Here is a 19,165-nt window from a genome sequence, read left to right as displayed (position 1 = left end):
AAGAATACATCATATGCATGAAGGGTTTATATACTGCAGATAAGTGAGTATATTAGCCCCATATACTGTATTATCATCAAGATCGATGGACTGATTCCATTGACTCCAGGTTGAGGGACTGATTACCTGGACTCCAGGCTGAGGGACTGATTACCTCGACTCCAGGCTGAGGGACTGATTACCTGGACTCCAGGCTGAGGGACTGATTACCTCGACTCCAGGCTGAGGGACTGATTACCTCGACTCCAGGCTGAGGGACTGATTACCTCGACTCCAGAGTGCCTGCACTCTGAAGGAGGGGTGTTAATGTTGCAGTTTAAAAACTGTAGTGTAAAGCACCCTTCTGGCAAGACAGTGATGGAGTGAATGATGGTGAAAGTTTTTCTTTTTCGGGCCACCCTGCCTTGGTGGGAATCGGCCAGTGCGATAATAAAAAAAAAAAAAAGAAAGGAGAGACACTGTAGTAGGTCTATTGGTACATACTAGGCAGGTCATTCTCAAACCCACTAATAAAAATATTTGCCCAGTCTGATATCTCACTCATGTATTTATCTTCATACAGTCAATTCTGATATAAAGCTCCTCTATATACAGTCAGCTCTCTTATAAAGCTGGTACAAAGGTACATCTAAAAGATACAAAGATACATGTAAAAGGTACAAAGGTACATCTAAAAGGTACAAAGGTACATCTAAAAGGTACAAAGGTACATCTAAAAGGTACAAAGGTACATCTAAAAGGTACAAAGGTACATCTAAAAGGTACAAAGGTACATCTAAAAGGTACAAAGGTACATCTAAAAGGTACAAAGGTACATCTAAAAGGTACAAAGGTACATCTAAAAGGTACAAAGGTACATCTAAAAGGTACAAAGGTACATCTAAAAGGTACAAAGGTACATCTAAAAGGTACAAAGGTACAACTAAAAGGTACAAATAAAAGGTACAAAGGTACACCACTCACCAGTTTATCTCTGAGTTCCTGGTTCTCCTGCTGCAACTTCCTGATGTCATCATTTGTACTGACTGGCGCCGAGGGGCTAGTAGTGGCGGTCGCGGCGGCACCGGCGTCTGTGAATGACATAGAGAGATCCGTCGGTCGTTCCGCCGCCACTACGAAACTCAGTCGTTTGGCACGCAGGACCTCTCCTTCCAGGCGAATGACGTCCTTCTGCAACACTTCGCAACGCTCCTGCAATGCAAAAACCACAATTTTTTACCCTAAAAAGAAGAAACACATTCATCATCACTCACTCCATCACTGTCTTGCCAGAAGGGTGCCAATACTATACACAAATAACCCACATATAGGAGACAGGAGCAGATGGCAATGTTTACAAGTCAGTTACACAAACGAGGGAGACAGTACAGCCTCTCCTCACTTAGTGACGTACTTGTTTACCTATGCCTCAAACTTATGACGGGCTCTCTGACCAGAATACAGTGGACCCCCGCTTTACGATCAGCTCCCAATGCGACCAATTATGTAAGTGTATTTATGTAAGTGCGTTTGTACGTGTATGTTTGGGGGTCTGAAATGGACTAATCTAATTCACAACATTCCTTATGGGAACAAATTCGTTCAGTACTGGCACCTGAACATACTTCTGGAATGAAATAATATCCTAAGGCAGGGGTCCACTGTATATACCTAAATAATGTACAGTGGTACCTCGAGTTTTGGCCATAGTTCGTTCCAGAAGGCTGTTCGAGTGCCATTACCGAACGAATTTTCCCATAAGGAATAATAAATTAGATTAGTCTGTTTCAGACCCCCAAAAATACACTTACAATAATACACTTACATAATTGTTCGAGTTGGGAGCTCTTCGAAACTCGAGGTACCACTGTATATTAGAGCTAATTTCCTCTATTCTGTTTATTACAATATACAGCACACTACTGTATAAACATTTAAAAATATACCAGAAATGTTATAAATGGTTCAAATGTGACATTAAAACAATATCAAAGATGGTTGACACAAACCCACTACCATTATAGTATGTTCCTCACTTAGTGACGAATTTGTTTACTGATGTCCCAAGAGTGGAACTCCGTCATTAAGTGAGGAGAGGCTGTATATGAGGTGGGGGGGAAGAGAGGAAGTGGTGTTAGTGGTAAGGCTGGTATACCTGGGTGTTTCAGGGGTCAATGCCCCCATAGCCCGGTTCATGACCAGGCCTCATGCTGGATGAGGACCTGATCAACCAGGCTGTTGCTGTTGGCTTGCATGTAAATCAATGTAGGAACCACAGCCTAGTTGGTCAGGTGCTGACTTTGTGTGTCTGTCCAGCTTCCCTCATGAAGACAGCCAGGTGTCTAGAAGACAGTCAGGTGTCTTGAAGACAGCCAGGTGTCTTGAAGACAGCCAAGTGTCTTTAAGACAGCCAGGTGTCTTGAAGACAGTCAGGTGTCTTGAAGACAACCAGGGGTCTTGAAGACAGCCAAGTGTCTTGAAGACAACCAGGAGTCTTGAAGACAGCCAAGTGTCTTGAAGACAACCAGGGGTCTTGAAGACAACCAAGTGTCTTGAAGACAACCAGGGGTCTTGAAGACAACCAGGGGTCTTGAAGACAACCAAGTGTCTTGAAGACAACCAGGGGTCTTGAAGACAACCAAGTGTCTTGAAGACAACCAGGGGTCTTGAAGACAGCCAAGTGTCTTGAAGACAACCAGGGGTCTTGAAGACAGCCAAGTGTCTTGAAGACAACCAGGGGTCTTGAAGACAGCCAAGTGTCTTGAAGACAACCAGGAGTCTTGAAGACAGCCAAGTGTCTTGAAGACAACCAGGGGTCTTGAAGACAACCAAGTGTCTTGAAGACAACCAGGGGTCTTGAAGACAACCAGGAGTCTTGAAGACAGCCAAGTGTCTTGAAGACAACCAGGGGTCTTGAAGACAACCAAGTGTCTTGAAGACAACCAGGGGTCTTGAAGACAGCCAAGTGTCTTGAAGACAACCAGGGGTCTTGAAGACAGCCAAGTGTCCTGAAGACAACCAGGGGTCTTGAAGACAGCCAAGTGTCTTGAAGACAACCAGGGGTCTTGAAGACAGCCAAGTGTCCTGAAGACAACCAGGGGTCTTGAAGACAGCCAAGTGTCTTGAAGACAACCAGGGGTCTTGAAGACAGCCAAGTGTCTTGAAGACAACCAGGGGTCTTGAAGACAGCCAGGGTTCTTGAAGACAGCCAGGGGTCTTGAAGACAGCCAGTGGTATGCTGGGAGACAGTTGAACAGTCTTGGGCTGCTGACACTTATTGTGTTGTCTTTTAGCGTACTCATGGCACCTATGTTTTTCACTTGAGGAATATTGCATCTCCTGCCCAATAACTAAATGGTACCTTGAACTCTCTATCCTGACGTACCTTGAACCCTAGATCCTGCCGTACCTTGAACCCTAGATCCTGCCGTACCTTGAACCCTAGATTCTGATGTACCTTGAACTCTAGATCCTGCCGTACCTTGAACCCTACATCCTGCCATACCTTGAACCCTAGATCCTGACATACCTTGAACCTGAGATCCTGCCGTACCTTGAACTTTAGATCCTGCCGTACCTTGAGTCCATCATTCTCGCTGACGAGAGCGCTGACGAAGTGTTCGGAGGCCTCTGCGGAAGCACCGTGTGCCAACCTCCGTAGCTTTTCCGTCTCGTCGGTGAGGAGCTCTACTCTGAGGCGCAGGTCCTCAATGACCCTCTCCTTGTCTTGTGTCACCGACTTGATGGCATCATTAAACACGATCTGAAGGACAGGTGGTTAGGTACAGCCATCAAAAACAGGTGGTTAGGTACAGTCATCAATGACAGGTGGTTAGGTACAGTCATCAATGACAGGTGGTTAGGTACAGTCATCAATGGTAGATGGTTACAGTCATCAACGACAGGTGGCTAGATACAGTCATCAACGACACGTGGTCAGGTATAGTCATCAATGCACACACATAATATATATATATATACAGTGGACCCCCGCATAGCGAACTTAATCCGTGCAAGAGGGCTGGTCGTTATGCGAAATGTTCGCTATGCGAATTAATTTTCCCCATAAGAAATAATGGAAATAAAATTAATCCGTGCAAGACACCCAAAAGTATGAAAAAAAATTTTTTTACCACAAAAAAATGTTAATTTTAGTACACACAAACTGAAAAAGGCATGCACAATTACATGACACTTTCTTTTATTGAAGATCTGGTGATGATTGATGGGATGGGAGGAGGGGAGAGCATTATCTTCTTACTGTTTAGAAGGGGAATCCCCTTCCATTAGGACTTGAGGTAGCAAGTCCTTTTCCGGGGTTACTTCCCTTCTTCTTTTAATGCCACTAGGACCAGCTTCAGAGTCACTGGACCTCTGTCGCACAACAAATCTGTCCATAGAGCTCTGTACCTCCCGTTCCTTTACGATTTGTCTAAAATGGGCCATAACATTGTCATTGAAATAGTCACCAGCACGGCTTGCAACAGCTGTGTCAGGGTGATTTTCATCCATAAAGGTTTGCAGTTCAACCCACTGTGCACACATTTCCTTAATTTTTGAAGTAGGCACAATGGATTCCACAACTGGCATAGGCTTCTCAGGGTTAGCCCCAAACCCTTCAAAATCTTTCTTAATTTCCATACTAATTCTCACCCTTTTTACCACAGGGTTGGCACTAGAAGCTTTCTTGGGGCCCATGGTCACTTATTTTCCAGAAACAGCACCGAAAACACTGTAATAATACGAAATATTCCGAGTGTATGCTTGAATGTTACCGCGGAGGCTGGCTGGTAAACAATGGGACGGGCGGCACATGTGAGGTTGGCTGAGGCTGCACATTGGACGCGTCTCGGACGAAGGTCGCTGAGCGGGTTTTTGTCCACTATGCGGGGCAAAATTTTAGCGAACAAAGCGTTCGCTATGCGGATTGTTCGCTATGCAAGGCGTTCGCTATGCGGGGGTCCACTGTATATATATATATATATATATATATATATATATATATATATATATATATATATATATATATATATATATATTATATATATATCTATATATATATATATATATATATATATTTAGATATATATATATATATATCTATATATATATACATTATTTTTTTTTTTTTTTTTTTTTTTTTTTTTATCACACCGGCCGATTCCCACCAAGGCAGGGTGGCCCGAAAATGAAAAACTTTCACCATCATTCACTCCATCACTGTCTTGCCAGAAGGGTGCTTTACACTACAGTTTTTAAACTGCAACATTAACACCCCTCCTTCAGAGTGCAGGCACTGTACTTCCCATCTCCAGGACTCAAGTCCGGCCTGCCGGTTTCCCTGAATCCCTTCATAAATGTTACTTTGCTCACACTCCAACAGCACGTCAAGTATTAAAAACCATTTGTCTCCATTCACTCCTATCAAACACGCTCACGCATGCCTGCTGGAAGTCCAAGCCCCTCGCACACAAAACCTCCTTTACCCCCTCCCTCCAACCCTTCCTAGGCCGACCCCTACCCCGCCTTCCTTCCACTACAGACTGATACACTCTTGAAGTCATTCTGTTTTGCTCCATTCTCTCTACATGTCCGAACCACCTCAACAACCCTTCCTCAGCCCTCTGGACAACAGTTTTGGTAATCCCGCACCTCCTCCTAACTTCCAAACTACGAATTCTCTGCATTATATTCACACCACACATTGCCCTCAGACATGACATCTCCACTGCCTCCAGCCTTCTCCTCGCTGCAACATTCATCACCCACGCTTCACACCCATATAAGAGCGTTGGTAAAACTATACTCTCATACATTCCCCTCTTTGCCTCCAAGGACAAAGTTCTTTGTCTCCACAGACTCCTAAGTGCACCACTCACTCTTTTTCCCTCATCAATTCTATGATTCACCTCATCTTTCATAGACCCATCCGCTGACACGTCCACTCCCAAATATCTGAATACGTTCACCTCCTCCATACTCTCTCCCTCCAATCTGATATTCAATCTTTCATCACCTAATCTTTTTGTTATCCTCATAACCTTACTCTTTCCTGTATTCACCTTTAATTTTCTTCTTTTGCACACCCTACCAAATTCATCCACCAATCTCTGCAACTTCTCTTCAGAATCTCCCAAGAGCACAGTGTCATCAGCAAAGAGCAGCTGTGACAACTCCCACTTTGTGTGTGATTCTTTATCTTTTAACTCCACGCCTCTTGCCAAGACCCTCGCATTTACTTCTCTTACAACCCCATCTATAAATATATTAAACAACCACGGTGACATCACACATCCTTGTCTAAGGCCTACTTTTACTGGGAAAAAATTTCCCTCTTTCCTACATACTCTAACTTGAGCCTCACTATCCTCGTAAAAACTCTTCACTGCTTTCAGTAACCTACCTCCTACACCATACACTTGCAACATCTGCCACATTGCCCCCCTATCCACCCTGTCATACGCCTTTTCCAAATCCATAAATGCCACAAAGACCTCTTTAGCCTTATCTAAATACTGTTCACTTATATGTTTCACTGTAAACACCTGGTCCACACACCCCCTACCTTTCCTAAAGCCTCCTTGTTCATCTGCTATCCTATTCTCCGTCTTACTCTTAATTCTTTCAATTATAACTCTACCATACACTTTACCAGGTACACTCAACAGACTTATCCCCCTATAATTTTTGCACTCTCTTTTATCCCCTTTGCCTTTATACAAAGGAACTATGCATGCTCTCTGCCAATCCCTAGGTACCTTACCCTCTTCCATACATTTATTAAATAATTGCACCAACCACTCCAAAACTATATCCCCACCTGCTTTTAACATTTCTATCTTTATCCCATCAATCCCGGCTGCCTTACCCCCTTTCATTTTACCTACTGCCTCACGAACTTCCCCCACACTCACAACTGGCTCTTCCTCACTCCTACAAGATGTTATTCCTCCTTGCCCTATACACGAAATCACAGCTTCCCTATCTTCATCAACATTTAACAATTCCTCAAAATATTCCTTCCATCTTCCCAATACCTCTAACTCTCCATTTAATAACTCTCCTCTCCTATTTTTAACTGACAAATCCATTTGTTCTCTAGGCTTTCTTAACTTGTTAATCTCACTCCAAAACTTTTTCTTATTTTCAACAAAATTTGTTGATAACATCTCACCCACTCTCTCATTTGCTCTCTTTTTACATTGCTTCACCACTCTCTTAACTTCTCTCTTTTTCTCCATATACTCTTCCCTCCTTGCATCACTTCTACTTTGTAAAAACTTCTCATATGCTAACTTTTTCTCCCTTACTACTCTCTTTACATCATCATTCCACCAATCGCTCCTCTTCCCTCCTGCACCCACTTTCCTGTAACCACAAACTTCTGCTGAACACTCTAACACTACATTTTTAAACCTACCCCATACCTCTTCGACCCCATTGCCTATGCTCTCATTAGCCCATCTATCCTCCAATAGCTGTTTATATCTTACCCTAACTGCCTCCTCTTTTAGTTTATAAACCTTCACCTCTCTCTTCCCTGATGCTTCTATTCTCCTTGTATCCCATCTACCTTTTACTCTCAGTGTAGCTACAACTAGAAAGTGATCTGATATATCTGTGGCCCCTCTATAAACATGTACATCCTGAAGTCTACTCAACAGTCTTTTATCTACCAATACATAATCCAACAAACTACTGTCATTTCGCCCTACATCATATCGTGTATACTTATTTATCCTCTTTTTCTTAAAATATGTATTACCTATAACTAAACCCCTTTCTATACAAAGTTCAATCAAAGGGCTCCCATTATCATTTACACCTGGCACCCCAAACTTACCTACCACACCCTCTCTAAAAGTTTCTCCTACTTTAGCATTCAAGTCCCCTACCACAATTACTCTCTCACTTGGTTCAAAGGCTCCTATACATTCACTTAACATCTCCCAAAATCTCTCTCTCTCCTCTGCATTCCTCTCTTCTCCAGGTGCATACACACTTATTATGACCCACTTCTCGCATCCAACCTTTACTTTAATCCACATAATTCTTGAATTTACACATTCATATTCTCTTTTCTCCTTCCATAACTGATCATTTAACATTACTGCTACCCCTTCCTTTGCTCTAACTCTCTCAGATACTCCAGATTTAATCCCATTTATTTCCCCCCACTGAAACTCTCCTACCCCCTTCAGCTTTGTTTCGCTTAGGGCCAGGACATCCAACTTCTTTTCATTCATAACATCAGCAATCATCTGTTTCTTGTCATCCGCACTACATCCACGCACATTTAAGCAACCCAGTTTTATAAAGTTTTTCTTCTTCTCTTTTTTAGTAATTGTATACAGGAGAAGGGGTTACTAGCCCATTGCTCCCGGCATTTTAGTCGCCTCATACGACACGCATGGCTTACGGAGGAAAGATTCTTTTCCACTTCCCCATGGACAATAGAAGAAATAAAAAAGAACAAGAGCTATTTAGAAAAAGGAGAAAAACCTAGATGTATGTATACATATATATGCATGTGCGTGTCTGTGAAGTGTGACCAAAGTGTAAGTAGGAGTAGCAAGATATCCCTGTTATCTTAGCGTGTTTATGAGACAGAAAAAGAAACCAGCAATCCTACCATCATGCAAAACAGTTACAGGTTTTTGTTTCACAGTCATCTGGCAGGACGGTAGTACTTCCCTGGGTGGTTGCTGTCTACCAACCTACTACCATATATATATATATGTATATATATATATGTGTATATATATATGTATATATATATATATGTGTATATATATATGTATATATATGTGTATATATATATGTATATATATATATGTGTATATATATATATACAGTGGACCCCCGGTTAACGAACTTTTTTCATTCCAGTAGTATGTTCAGGTGCCAGTACTGACCGAATTTTTTCCCATAAGGAATATTGTGAAGTAGATTAGTCCATTTCAGACCCCCAAACATACACGTACAAATGCACTTACATAAATACACTTACATAATTGGTCGCATTTGGAGGTGATCGTTAAGCGGGGGTCCACTGTATATATATATATATATATATATATATATATATATATATATATATATATATATATATATATATATATATATATATATATATATATATCAACAAGTCGGCCGTCTCCCACCGAGGCAGGGTGACCCAAAAAAGAAAGAAAATCCCCAAAAAAGAAAATACTTTCATCATCATTCAACACTTTCACCACACTCACACATTATCACTGCTTTTGCAGAGGTGCTCAGAATACAACAGTTTAGAAGCATATACGTATAAAGATACACAACATATCCCTCCAAACTGCCAATATCCCAAACCCCTCCTTTAAAGTGCAGGCATTGTACTTCCCATTTCCAGGACTCAAGTCCGACTATATGAAAATAACCGGTTTCCCTGAATCCCTTCACTAAATATTACCCTGCTCACACTCCAACAGATCGTCAGGTCCCAAGTATCATTCGTCTCCATTCACTCCTATCTAACACGCTCATGCACGCTTGCTGGAAGTCCAAGCCCCTCGCCCACAAAACCTCCTTTACCCCCTCTTTCCAACCCTTTCGAGGACGACCCCTACCCCTCCTTCCTTCCCCTATAGATTTATATGCTTTCCATGTCATTCTACTTTGATCCATTCTCTCTAAATGACCATACCACCTCAACAACCCCTCTTCTGCCCTCTGACTAATACTTTTATTAACTCCACACCTTCTCCTAATTTCCACACTCCGAATTTTCTGCATAATATTTACACCACACATTGCCCTTAGACAGGACATCTCCACTGCCTCCAACCATCTCCTCGCTGCTGCATTTACCACCCAAGCTTCACATCCATATAAGAGTGTTGGTACTACTATACTTTCATACATTCCCTTCTTTGCCTCCATAGATAACGTTTTTTGACTCCACATATACCTCAACGCACCACTCACCTTTTTCCTCTCATCAATTCTATGATTAACCTCATCCTTCATAAATCCATCCGCCAACACGTGAACTCCCAAGTATCTGAAAACATTCACTTCTTCCATACTCCTCCCCAATTTGATATCCAATTTTTCTTTATCTAAATCATTTGATACCCTCATCACCTTACTCTTTTCTATGTTCACTTTCAACTTTCTACCTTTACACACATTCTCAAACTCATCCACTAACCTTTGCAATTTTTCTTTAGAATCTCCCATAAGCACAGTATCATCAGCAAAAAGTAACTGTGTCAATTCCCATTTTGAATTTGATTCCCCATAATTTAATCCCACCCCTCTCCCGAACACCCTAGCATTTACTTCTTTTACAACCCCATCTATAAATATATTAAACAACCATGGTGACATTACACATCCCTGTCTAAGACCTACTTTTACCGGGAAGTATTCTCCCTCTCTTCTACACACCCTAACCTGAGCCTCACTATCCTCATAAAAGCTCTTTACAGCATTTAGTAACTTACCACCTATTCCATATACTTGCAACATCTGCCACATTGCTCCTCTATCCACTCTATCAAATGCCTTTTCTAAATCCATAAATGCAATAAAAACTTCCCTACCTTTATCTAAATACTGTTCACATATATGCTTAAATGTAAACACTTGATCTACACATCCCCTACCCACTCTGAAGCCTCCTTGCTCATCCACAATTCTACATTCTGTCTTACCTCTAATTCTTTCAATTATAACCCTACCGTATACTTTTCCTGGTATACTCAGTAAACTTATTCCTCTATAATTTTTACAATCTCTTTTGTCCCCTTTCCCTTTATATAAAGGGACTATACATGCTCTCTGCCAATCCCTAGGTACCTTCCCCTCTTTCATACATTTATTAAACAAAAGTACCAACCACTCCAACACTACAGTGGACCCCCGCATAACGATGGCATCACATAGCGATTATTTCGCATACCGCTTACTTTAATTGCAAAAATTTTGCCTCGCATACCGCTTAAAAACCCGCTTACCGATTTTCGTCCGAGACGCTTCCAATGTGCGGCCTGAGCTACGCTCACATGTTCCACCGGTGGCATTGTTTACCAGCCAGCCTCCGCAATAACATCCAAGCATACAATCGGAATATTTCGTATTATTACAGTGTTTTCGGTGCTGTTTCTGGAAAATAAGTGACCATGGGCCCCAAGAAAGCTTCTAGTGCCAACCCTGTGGTAAAAAGGGTGAGAATTAGTATGGAAATTAAGAAAGATTTTGAAGGGTTTGGGGCTAACCCTGAGAAGCCTATGCCAGTTGTGGAATCCATTGTGCCTACTTCAAAAATTAAGGAAATGTGTGCACAGTGGGTTGAACTGCAAACCTTTATGGATGAAAATCACCCTGACACAGCTGTTGCAAGCCGTGCTGGTGACTATTTCAATGACAATGTTGTGGCCCATTTTAGACAAATCGTAAAGGAACGGGAGGTACAGAGCTCTATGGACAGATTTGTTGTGCGACAGAGGTCCAGTGACTCTGAAGCTGGTCCTAGTGGCATTAAAAGAAGAAGGGAAGTAACCCCGGAAAAGGACTTGCTACCTCAAGTCCTAATGGAAGGGGATTCCCCTTCTAAACAGTAAGAAGATAATGCTCTCCCCTCCTCCCATCCCATCAATCATCACCAGATCTTCAATAAAAGTAAGTGTCATGTAAGTGTGCATGCCTTTTTCAGTTTGTGTGTATTAAAATTAACATTTCATGTGGTAAAAAAAATTTTTTTTCATACTTTTGGGTGTCTTGCACGGATTAATTTTATTTCCATTATTTCTTATGGGGAAAATTCATTCACATAACGATTATTTCGCATAACGATTACCCCTCTTGCACGGATTAAAATCGTTAACCGGGGGTCCACTGTATATCCCCCCCTGCTTTTAACATTTCTGTCATGATCCCATCAGTTCCAGTATCATGTGGGAGTTCGATACGTGGATTAGGTAAGAAATACTCACGTAGGCTGTTATTACGTATAATTGCTGTTATGTGGAGAGAGCCCTTGCCAGCCGTACCTATCTCCTTGGTTACACTCGTAATACTGACTAGCTGGCTGCCCAGTACCCAGTGAGTGGGTCTTTTGAAATAGTGTCAGTTCAGCGCAATATGAAAGACCGTGACTCAGGCAGAGACGGTTGGTCGTTGAGTCAACGGACACTGGTTACTTCAACCCCCCCACTACTCATCTTTGCACTAGCCCACCTTTCTGCCAATAGTCGCTTATATCTCTCCCGAACTTCCTCCTCCCTTAGTTTATACACTTTCACCTCCCTCTTACTTGTTGTTGCCACCTTCCTCTTTTCCCATCTACCTCTTACTCTAACTGTAGCTACAACTAAATAATGATCCGATATATCAGTTGCCCCTCTATAAACATGTGTACATCCTGGAGCCTACCCATCAACCTTTTATCCACCAATACATAATCTAACAAACTACTTTCATTACGTGTTACATCATACCTTGTATATTTATTTATCCTCTTTTTCATAAAATATGTATTACTTATTACCAAATCTCTTTCTACACATAGCTCAATTAAAGACTCCCCATTTACATTTACCCCTGGCACCCCAAATTTACCTACTACTCCCTCTATAACATTTTTACCCACTTTAGCATTGAAATCCCCAATCACCATTACTCTCACACTTGATTCAAAACTCCCCACGCATTCACTCAACATTTCCCAGAATCTCTCTCTCTCCTCTACACTTCTCTCTTCTCCAGGTGCATACGCGCTTACTATAACCCACTTTTCACATTCAATCTTTATTTTACTCCACATAATCCTTGAATTTATACATTTGTAGTCCCTCTTTTCCTGCCATAACTTATCCTTCAACATTATTGCTACTCCTTTAGCTCTAACTCTATTTGAAACCCCTGACCTAATCCCATTTATACCTCTCCACTGAAACTCTCCCACCCCCTTCATTTTTGTTTCACTTAAAGCCAGGACATCCAGCTTCTTCTCATTCATAACATCCACAATCATCTCTTTCTTATCATCTGCACAACATCCACGCACATTCACACTTCCCACTTTGACAATTTTCTTCTTCTTATTCTTTTTAGTAATCTTTACAGGAAAAGGGGTTACTAGCCCATTGTTCCCGGCATTTTAGTTGACTTTTACAATACGCGTGGCTTACGGAGGAAAGGTTCTTATTCCACTTCCCCATGGATATAAAAGGAAAAGTAATAAGACCAAGAACTATTAAGATAAAATCAAAGAAAACTCAGATGAGTGTGTATAAATAAACATGTACATGTATGTGTAGTGTGACCTAAGTGTAAGTAGAAGTAGCAAGACGTACCTGTAATCTAGCATATTTATGAGACAGACAAAAGACACCAGCAATCCTACCATCATGTAAAACAATTACAGGCTTTCGTTTTACATTCACTTGGCAGGACGGTAGTACCTCCCTGGGTGATATATATATATATACTATATATATACATATATATACATATATATATATACATACATATATATACATATATATATAAATATATATATATGGTAGGTAAGTTTGGGGAGCCAGGTGTAAATGATAATGGGAGCCCTTTGCTTGAACTTTGTATATAAAGGGGTTTAGTTATAGGTAATACATATTTTAAGAAAAAGAGGATAAGTATACAAGATATGATGTAGGGCGAAATGACAGTAGTTTGTTGGATTATGTTTTGGTAGATAAAAGACTGTTGAGTAGACTTCAGGATGTACATGTTTATAGAGGGGCCACAGATATATCAGATGGGGTTGTAAGAGAAGTAAATGCGAGGGTCTTGGCAAGAGGCGTGGAGTTAAAAGATAAAGAATCACACATAAAGTGGGAGTTGTCACAGTTGCTCTTTGCTGATGACACTGTGCTCTTGGGAGATTCTGAAGAGAAGTTGCAGAGATTGGTGGATGAATTTGGTAGGGTGTGCAAAAGAAGAAAATTGAAAGTGAATACAGGAAAGAGTAAGGTTATGAGGATAACAAAAAGATTAGGTGATGAAAGATTGGATATCAGATTGGAGGGAGAGAGCATGGAGGAGGTGAATGTATTCAGATATTTGGGAGTGGACGTGTCAGCGGATGGGTCTATGAAAGATGAGGTGAATCCTTAGAATTGATGAAAAGTGAGTGGTATGTAGGAGTCTGTGGAGACAAGAACTTTTTGTCCTTGGAAGCTGAGAAGAGAAAAGATATGAGGAAATATGGACACCTGCTTGACTCTTGTAATGGTGTGAACATGAGTGATGAATGTTGCAGCGAGGAAGAAAAACTGGAAGGCAGTGGAAAGATGTCATGTCTGAAGCAGTAATGGTGTATTGCTGTGCAGAGGAATTAAATCAGTTTGAAGAAGTTGGGGAGGAGGTGCGAGATGCAAAACTGTTGTCCAGAGGGGCACGGGAAAGAGGTTGTTGGTGTTAATGTGGAGGAATGGGCTGAAGCTAAAATTAACTTCAAGAGTGTATCGGTCTGGTGGAAGGAAGAATGAGGTCAGCCTAGAGAAGGTTGGAGGGAGGGTGAGAAGGTTTTTGTCTTGAAGACTTGGATTTCAACGAGCATGCGTGGCGGCGTGTTTGATAAGGTGAATGGTTCATCAATTTAATATGGCGTGCTGTTTGGAGTGTGGCTCATGCTTGTTATGAAGGGTTCGAAGAAACATTGTTCAGACTTGAGTCTGGAGATGGGAAGTACAGTGCCTGCCTCTGAGAGGGTGTTAATATTGCAGTTTAAAAACTATAGTGTAAAGCTTCTGGCAGGAACTGGTGATGGAGTAGATGTTGGTAGAAAGTTTTTCTTTAGGCCACCCCCTGCTGCTTGGTAGAGAATCGGCCAGTGTGATAAATGTATATATATATATATATATATATATATATATATATATATATATATATATATATATATATATATATATATATATATATATATATAACATTATCGGAGGAGCCTCACAACAGCTGGATGCCCAGCAGTAAAGGAGCCACCCCAGCTATGCAGATCTGATGGCAGCCAGAGCGTCCAGATGGTATCACCCTTCCAAGCCTGGACAGATGGGAGCAGGTGGTGTGGGACCATGTGCATCTACCTTGGCTGATACCTGTCTCAATACACCAGGGAGGAAGGAGGGGGCAGCTGCCAGCTAGGGAGTCCCAAAAGTCCTAGAAAATATGGAGAACTTGCCCATCATTATATGTTTTGTTTCCCATAGGCTCAGAGACCCTTGGCTCATGGGAAAGAGTGCATCTAATTTTCCTTAGGAGCTGGGAAAAAGACTCATCAGGGTAACTAGGGATCCCAGGGCAGCTAGTTTTCTGTTCCGTGACTCAGCGGCTGTTCAAAGGGTAATGCATGCTGCATTTTGGGCTACGCCCCAGCTCACGAGGAGCTGGATGAGGATTTTAAGCCTTATGTCGGTGATACACGTAACAGCATGTACCATTATATGCCACCTTTATATCAACAATGTATCTCTTAAACCTTCTGTGCCATATTGTAATAAAAATATTCCTATTGGTAAAAAAAAATAGTTTAAAAGATGAGTTGATGGAGGAGTGGAATATTCAAATGGCTTCAAGGAAGAAAATCCAAATATTCTTCCTTGAAGCCTTTTATCCATCTATATATATATATATATATATATATATATATATATCCTCTCTCCTATCTCTCTCTCCCCTCTCTCTCTCTCCCTCTCTCTCTCTCCCTCTCTCTCTCCCCTCTCTTTCTCTCCCTCTCTCTCTCCCCTCTCTCTCTCTCCCTCTCTCTCTCTCCCTCTCTTTCTCTCTCTCTCTCTCTCCTCTCTCTCTGTCTCTCTCTCTCTCCCTCTTTCTCTCTCCTCTCTCTTTCTCCTCTCTCTCTCTCTCCCTCTCTCTCCTATCTTCCCTCTTTCTCTTTTTACACAGAGTTTTTGAAGGTTAGGATAAGGGTCCCTAGCTTTATTGACAATTTAAGAGCTGTTACCTACATCAGTTCTCTCTCTCTCTCTCTCTCTCTCTCTCTCTCTCTCTCTCTCTCTCTCTCTCTCTCTCTCTCTCTCTCTCTCTCTCTCTCTCTCTCTATCTCTCTCTCTCTATCTCTCTCTCTCTCTCTCTCTTCCTTTCTCTCTCTCTCTCTCTCCTCCTCTCTCTCTCTCTCTCTCTTCCTCTCCCCTCTCTCTCCCTCTCTCTCTCTCCTCCTCTCTCTCTCCCTCTCTCCCCTCTCTCTCTCTCCTCTCTCTCTCCTCTCTCTCCCCCTCTCTTTTTACACATGGTTTGACAAGGTTAAGGATCTAAGCTATTGACAAATATTTGAGTTAAGGATTCCTTTATTGATAAGCTGAAACTGTACCTACATCAGCTCATTTGACTTATTTTATTGTTATGAGACATACAAGTAGGGAACAGGATGAAGTTCTGGAGCCATCTGTGGAGCCAGCATTTTCATTTGATCAGCAGCGTTATCTACGTTGACATCATTATGCTGAGCAGATGTGTTCCATCTTTCGAGAGTCATCCTGGGTATGTATGATCTCAGATGGAGTGATGTTCTGGAGAAGGGTACAGCCAGAGTGAAGGTGCTGCTCTGCCGTCTTGTGGCATAAAAGCATTTCGCTGTCCTCAAAGTGGATCCAAGTGTGGTATTTTGACAATATTGGCCTTGTACATAACAGTAGGCCACCCACATCCCTCCTATGTTGGAAGGCTCTGCTGAAATGACAGATCATCCAGGATGGGTCCAGGCGAGAAGATGAGGCGCCTTGCTCTGTTCTCTACTCTGTCAAGCGATGCGCAGATGAGAGGGGGACAGGCAAACCAGAAAATGGAGCATACTCAAGGTGTGAGCGTACTTGTGCCTGTTACGACATGCACAGCCCCTACTGTCAGAAACAGATGCGAGATACGGCGAAGTGCTGTAAGCTCCTGGCTGCCTTGTTTACCGGGTTAACATGGTTCTTCTATTGGTTGGTTGAGTCAAATTTCATAAGGATGTATCAACTTCTTCTCAGGTGCCAACATCCTCCCATTCATCTAACTACTGCACCAGCGTACCATCCTTGGTGCCTAGACGATCATCATTTGCGTTTTCTCAGGTGCAAATGTTGCCCACATCTATTTCCCCAAGCTGATGGCTCTCAGCTGGTGATTGATGTAACCCAGAGCAGCTGGCATTTCTTCTCTTGGATAAGTGAATGTCAGTGTGCAGTGAATCTGCATATGCATGTGATTCTGGGATGAGATGAAGAAGGTCGTTGAAGTAGACATTCCATAACAGTGGACCCAGCACACTTCCTTGTGGGCAACTTGCCCCAATAGGATGTCTTGCTGATTCCGTTCCATTGAGGACTACACTTGAGATCTACCATGAGGTAATCACTGAGGAGACATAGCGTAAACCTGCAATTCCCAGTGCTTGAAGTTTTTGCTAAGAGGCCCTGGTGCACACCGATTCGAAAAGCGCGCTTGTGTCAGTGCTACCCACCTGACTGACTTTGGATTCATCCAAAGCTGGGTGCCACTTAGTGGAGGTTTAACAACAGATCAGCAGCAGGTAACCTTTCTCAAACCATATTGACGATCATAAAGTAGTGGTGGTAGTCAAAAAAATCTGTCATTTGTCTTGAGATTATTGTCTCAGGATCTTACCAGTGATTGACAGGGTGACACTGGTCTGTAGTTGCGGAGATTTCTGCTCTGCTCTTCTTTTGTGAACAGGGACTGCATTGCCTCTTTCCATGGAGAGGGCCATTTGCACTGTACTAGGCAGTGCTGAAAGATCTTGATTAGAGGTGCTGCTAGCTGGTCTGCACATCTTCTCAACAATCTTGGGCTCCAACTTGTCTGGGCCTTTGCAGCGCACGCCTCTTGGTCAAGTGATTTAAGAAGGGAAATGCACCTCCTCCTGCCTTATTGTCACTGACGGTTTTGATACAGTTCTTGCCTTCAATAAGGAGGGTCCCTTGCTGGATCAGGAACTTGCATTTTAGTAGCAAAGTGTTCAGCAAAGAGGTCCTTTCTCTTGACTACTAGTAGAGGTGGTCCCATCCTGTCGATTTAGAGGTGGAATAAGTTCATCAGGCCAGATAACCTTGTCTGTCCTTGACAGGGACCGCAGGTTTTGGAGCCTACCTACCTGATGCTAACTTTCTTTGAGTGTCCAACTCCCATTTAGCAATGGCCCACTTTTGAACATCACCCATATGCCTACAGGCTTGCATGTGCAAGTTCCTGTTATAGGTGGTAGGATGTCTCTTTTTCTCTCCCCTCTCTCTTTCTCCTCTCTCTCTCTCTCTCTCTCCCCTCTTTCTCTCTCCCCTCTCTCTTTCTCCTCTCTCTCTCTCTCTCCCCTCTCTCTCTATCTTCCCTCTTTCTCTTTTTTTACACAGGTTTTTGACAAGGTTAGGGTAAGGGTCCCTAGCTTTATTGACAATTTAAGAGCTGTTACCTACATCAGTTCTCTCTCTCTCTCTCTCTCTCTCTCTCTCTCTCTCTCACGCTCTCTCTCTCACCCACTCTCTCTCTCTCTCTCTCTCTCTTCTCCCTCTCTCTCTCTCTCTCTCTCTCTCTCTCTCTCTCTCTCTCTCTCTCTCTCTCTCTCTCTCTCTCTCTCTCTCTCTCTCTCTCTCTCTCTCTCTCCTTTCTCTCTCTCCCCTTTCTCTCTCTCCCCTTTCTCTCTCTCCCCTTTCTCTCTCTCCCCTTTCTCTCTCTCCCCTTTCTCTCTCTCCCCTTTCTCTCTCTCTCCCCCTCTCTCTCTCTCTCCCACTCTCTCTCTCTCTCTCTCCCTCTCACTTGTTTCTCTGCTTCCATTCTTCGTTGCTCTTCTCTTTAACTTCTCTGCGTCGTGTTTAACATCTGCTACTCTTTGTCGCCTAAACTTCTGCTGGAGGATTGACCTTACCGCCTCCACCGCCTCCGTCCTCCCTATTGCGATCCTCCACAACAGTGTATTGCCTCCTTCTCCCAGCTCCTGAACTCAGGCATGTACAGTGGAAATTGACACCTGTTGTGATTTTCAAATTAAGCTTGGCACGTGATCGTTCACCATCGGCTACTTCAAACAGTGTATATCTCAAGGTATACACTGAGATATACCTCTCAATCATACACACTGAAATATACCTCTCTGTGTATATACACTGAGATATACACCTCTCTGTACATACTTTAGAATATACACCTCTCTGTG

General features: G+C 42.4%; 1 protein-coding gene across 1 annotated transcript in view; it reads right to left on the bottom strand.

The window, feature by feature from the left end:
* LOC138851462 (RB1-inducible coiled-coil protein 1-like) overlaps window positions 1–19,165 on the bottom strand; it is a 110,980-nt gene that overhangs the window by 70,808 nt on the left and 21,007 nt on the right. Inside the window, exons 11-14 of the mRNA XM_070080614.1 lie at window positions 18,878–19,115; window positions 18,769–18,800; window positions 3,557–3,742; window positions 964–1,191 (exon numbers count right to left, since the gene is read on the bottom strand). Of these exons, the coding sequence (XP_069936715.1) occupies window positions 964–1,191; window positions 3,557–3,742; window positions 18,769–18,800; window positions 18,878–19,115 (684 nt within the window). The remainder of the gene's footprint in view (window positions 1–963; window positions 1,192–3,556; window positions 3,743–18,768; window positions 18,801–18,877; window positions 19,116–19,165) is intronic.

The sequence above is a fragment of the Cherax quadricarinatus genome, unplaced genomic scaffold (assembly GCF_038502225.1).
Source record: "Cherax quadricarinatus isolate ZL_2023a unplaced genomic scaffold, ASM3850222v1 Contig680, whole genome shotgun sequence".
Classification (NCBI taxonomy): Eukaryota; Metazoa; Arthropoda; class Malacostraca; order Decapoda; family Parastacidae; genus Cherax; species Cherax quadricarinatus.
The sequence above is the reverse complement of the archived record's forward strand: the minus strand, read 5'-3'. Positions and strand labels throughout refer to the sequence as shown.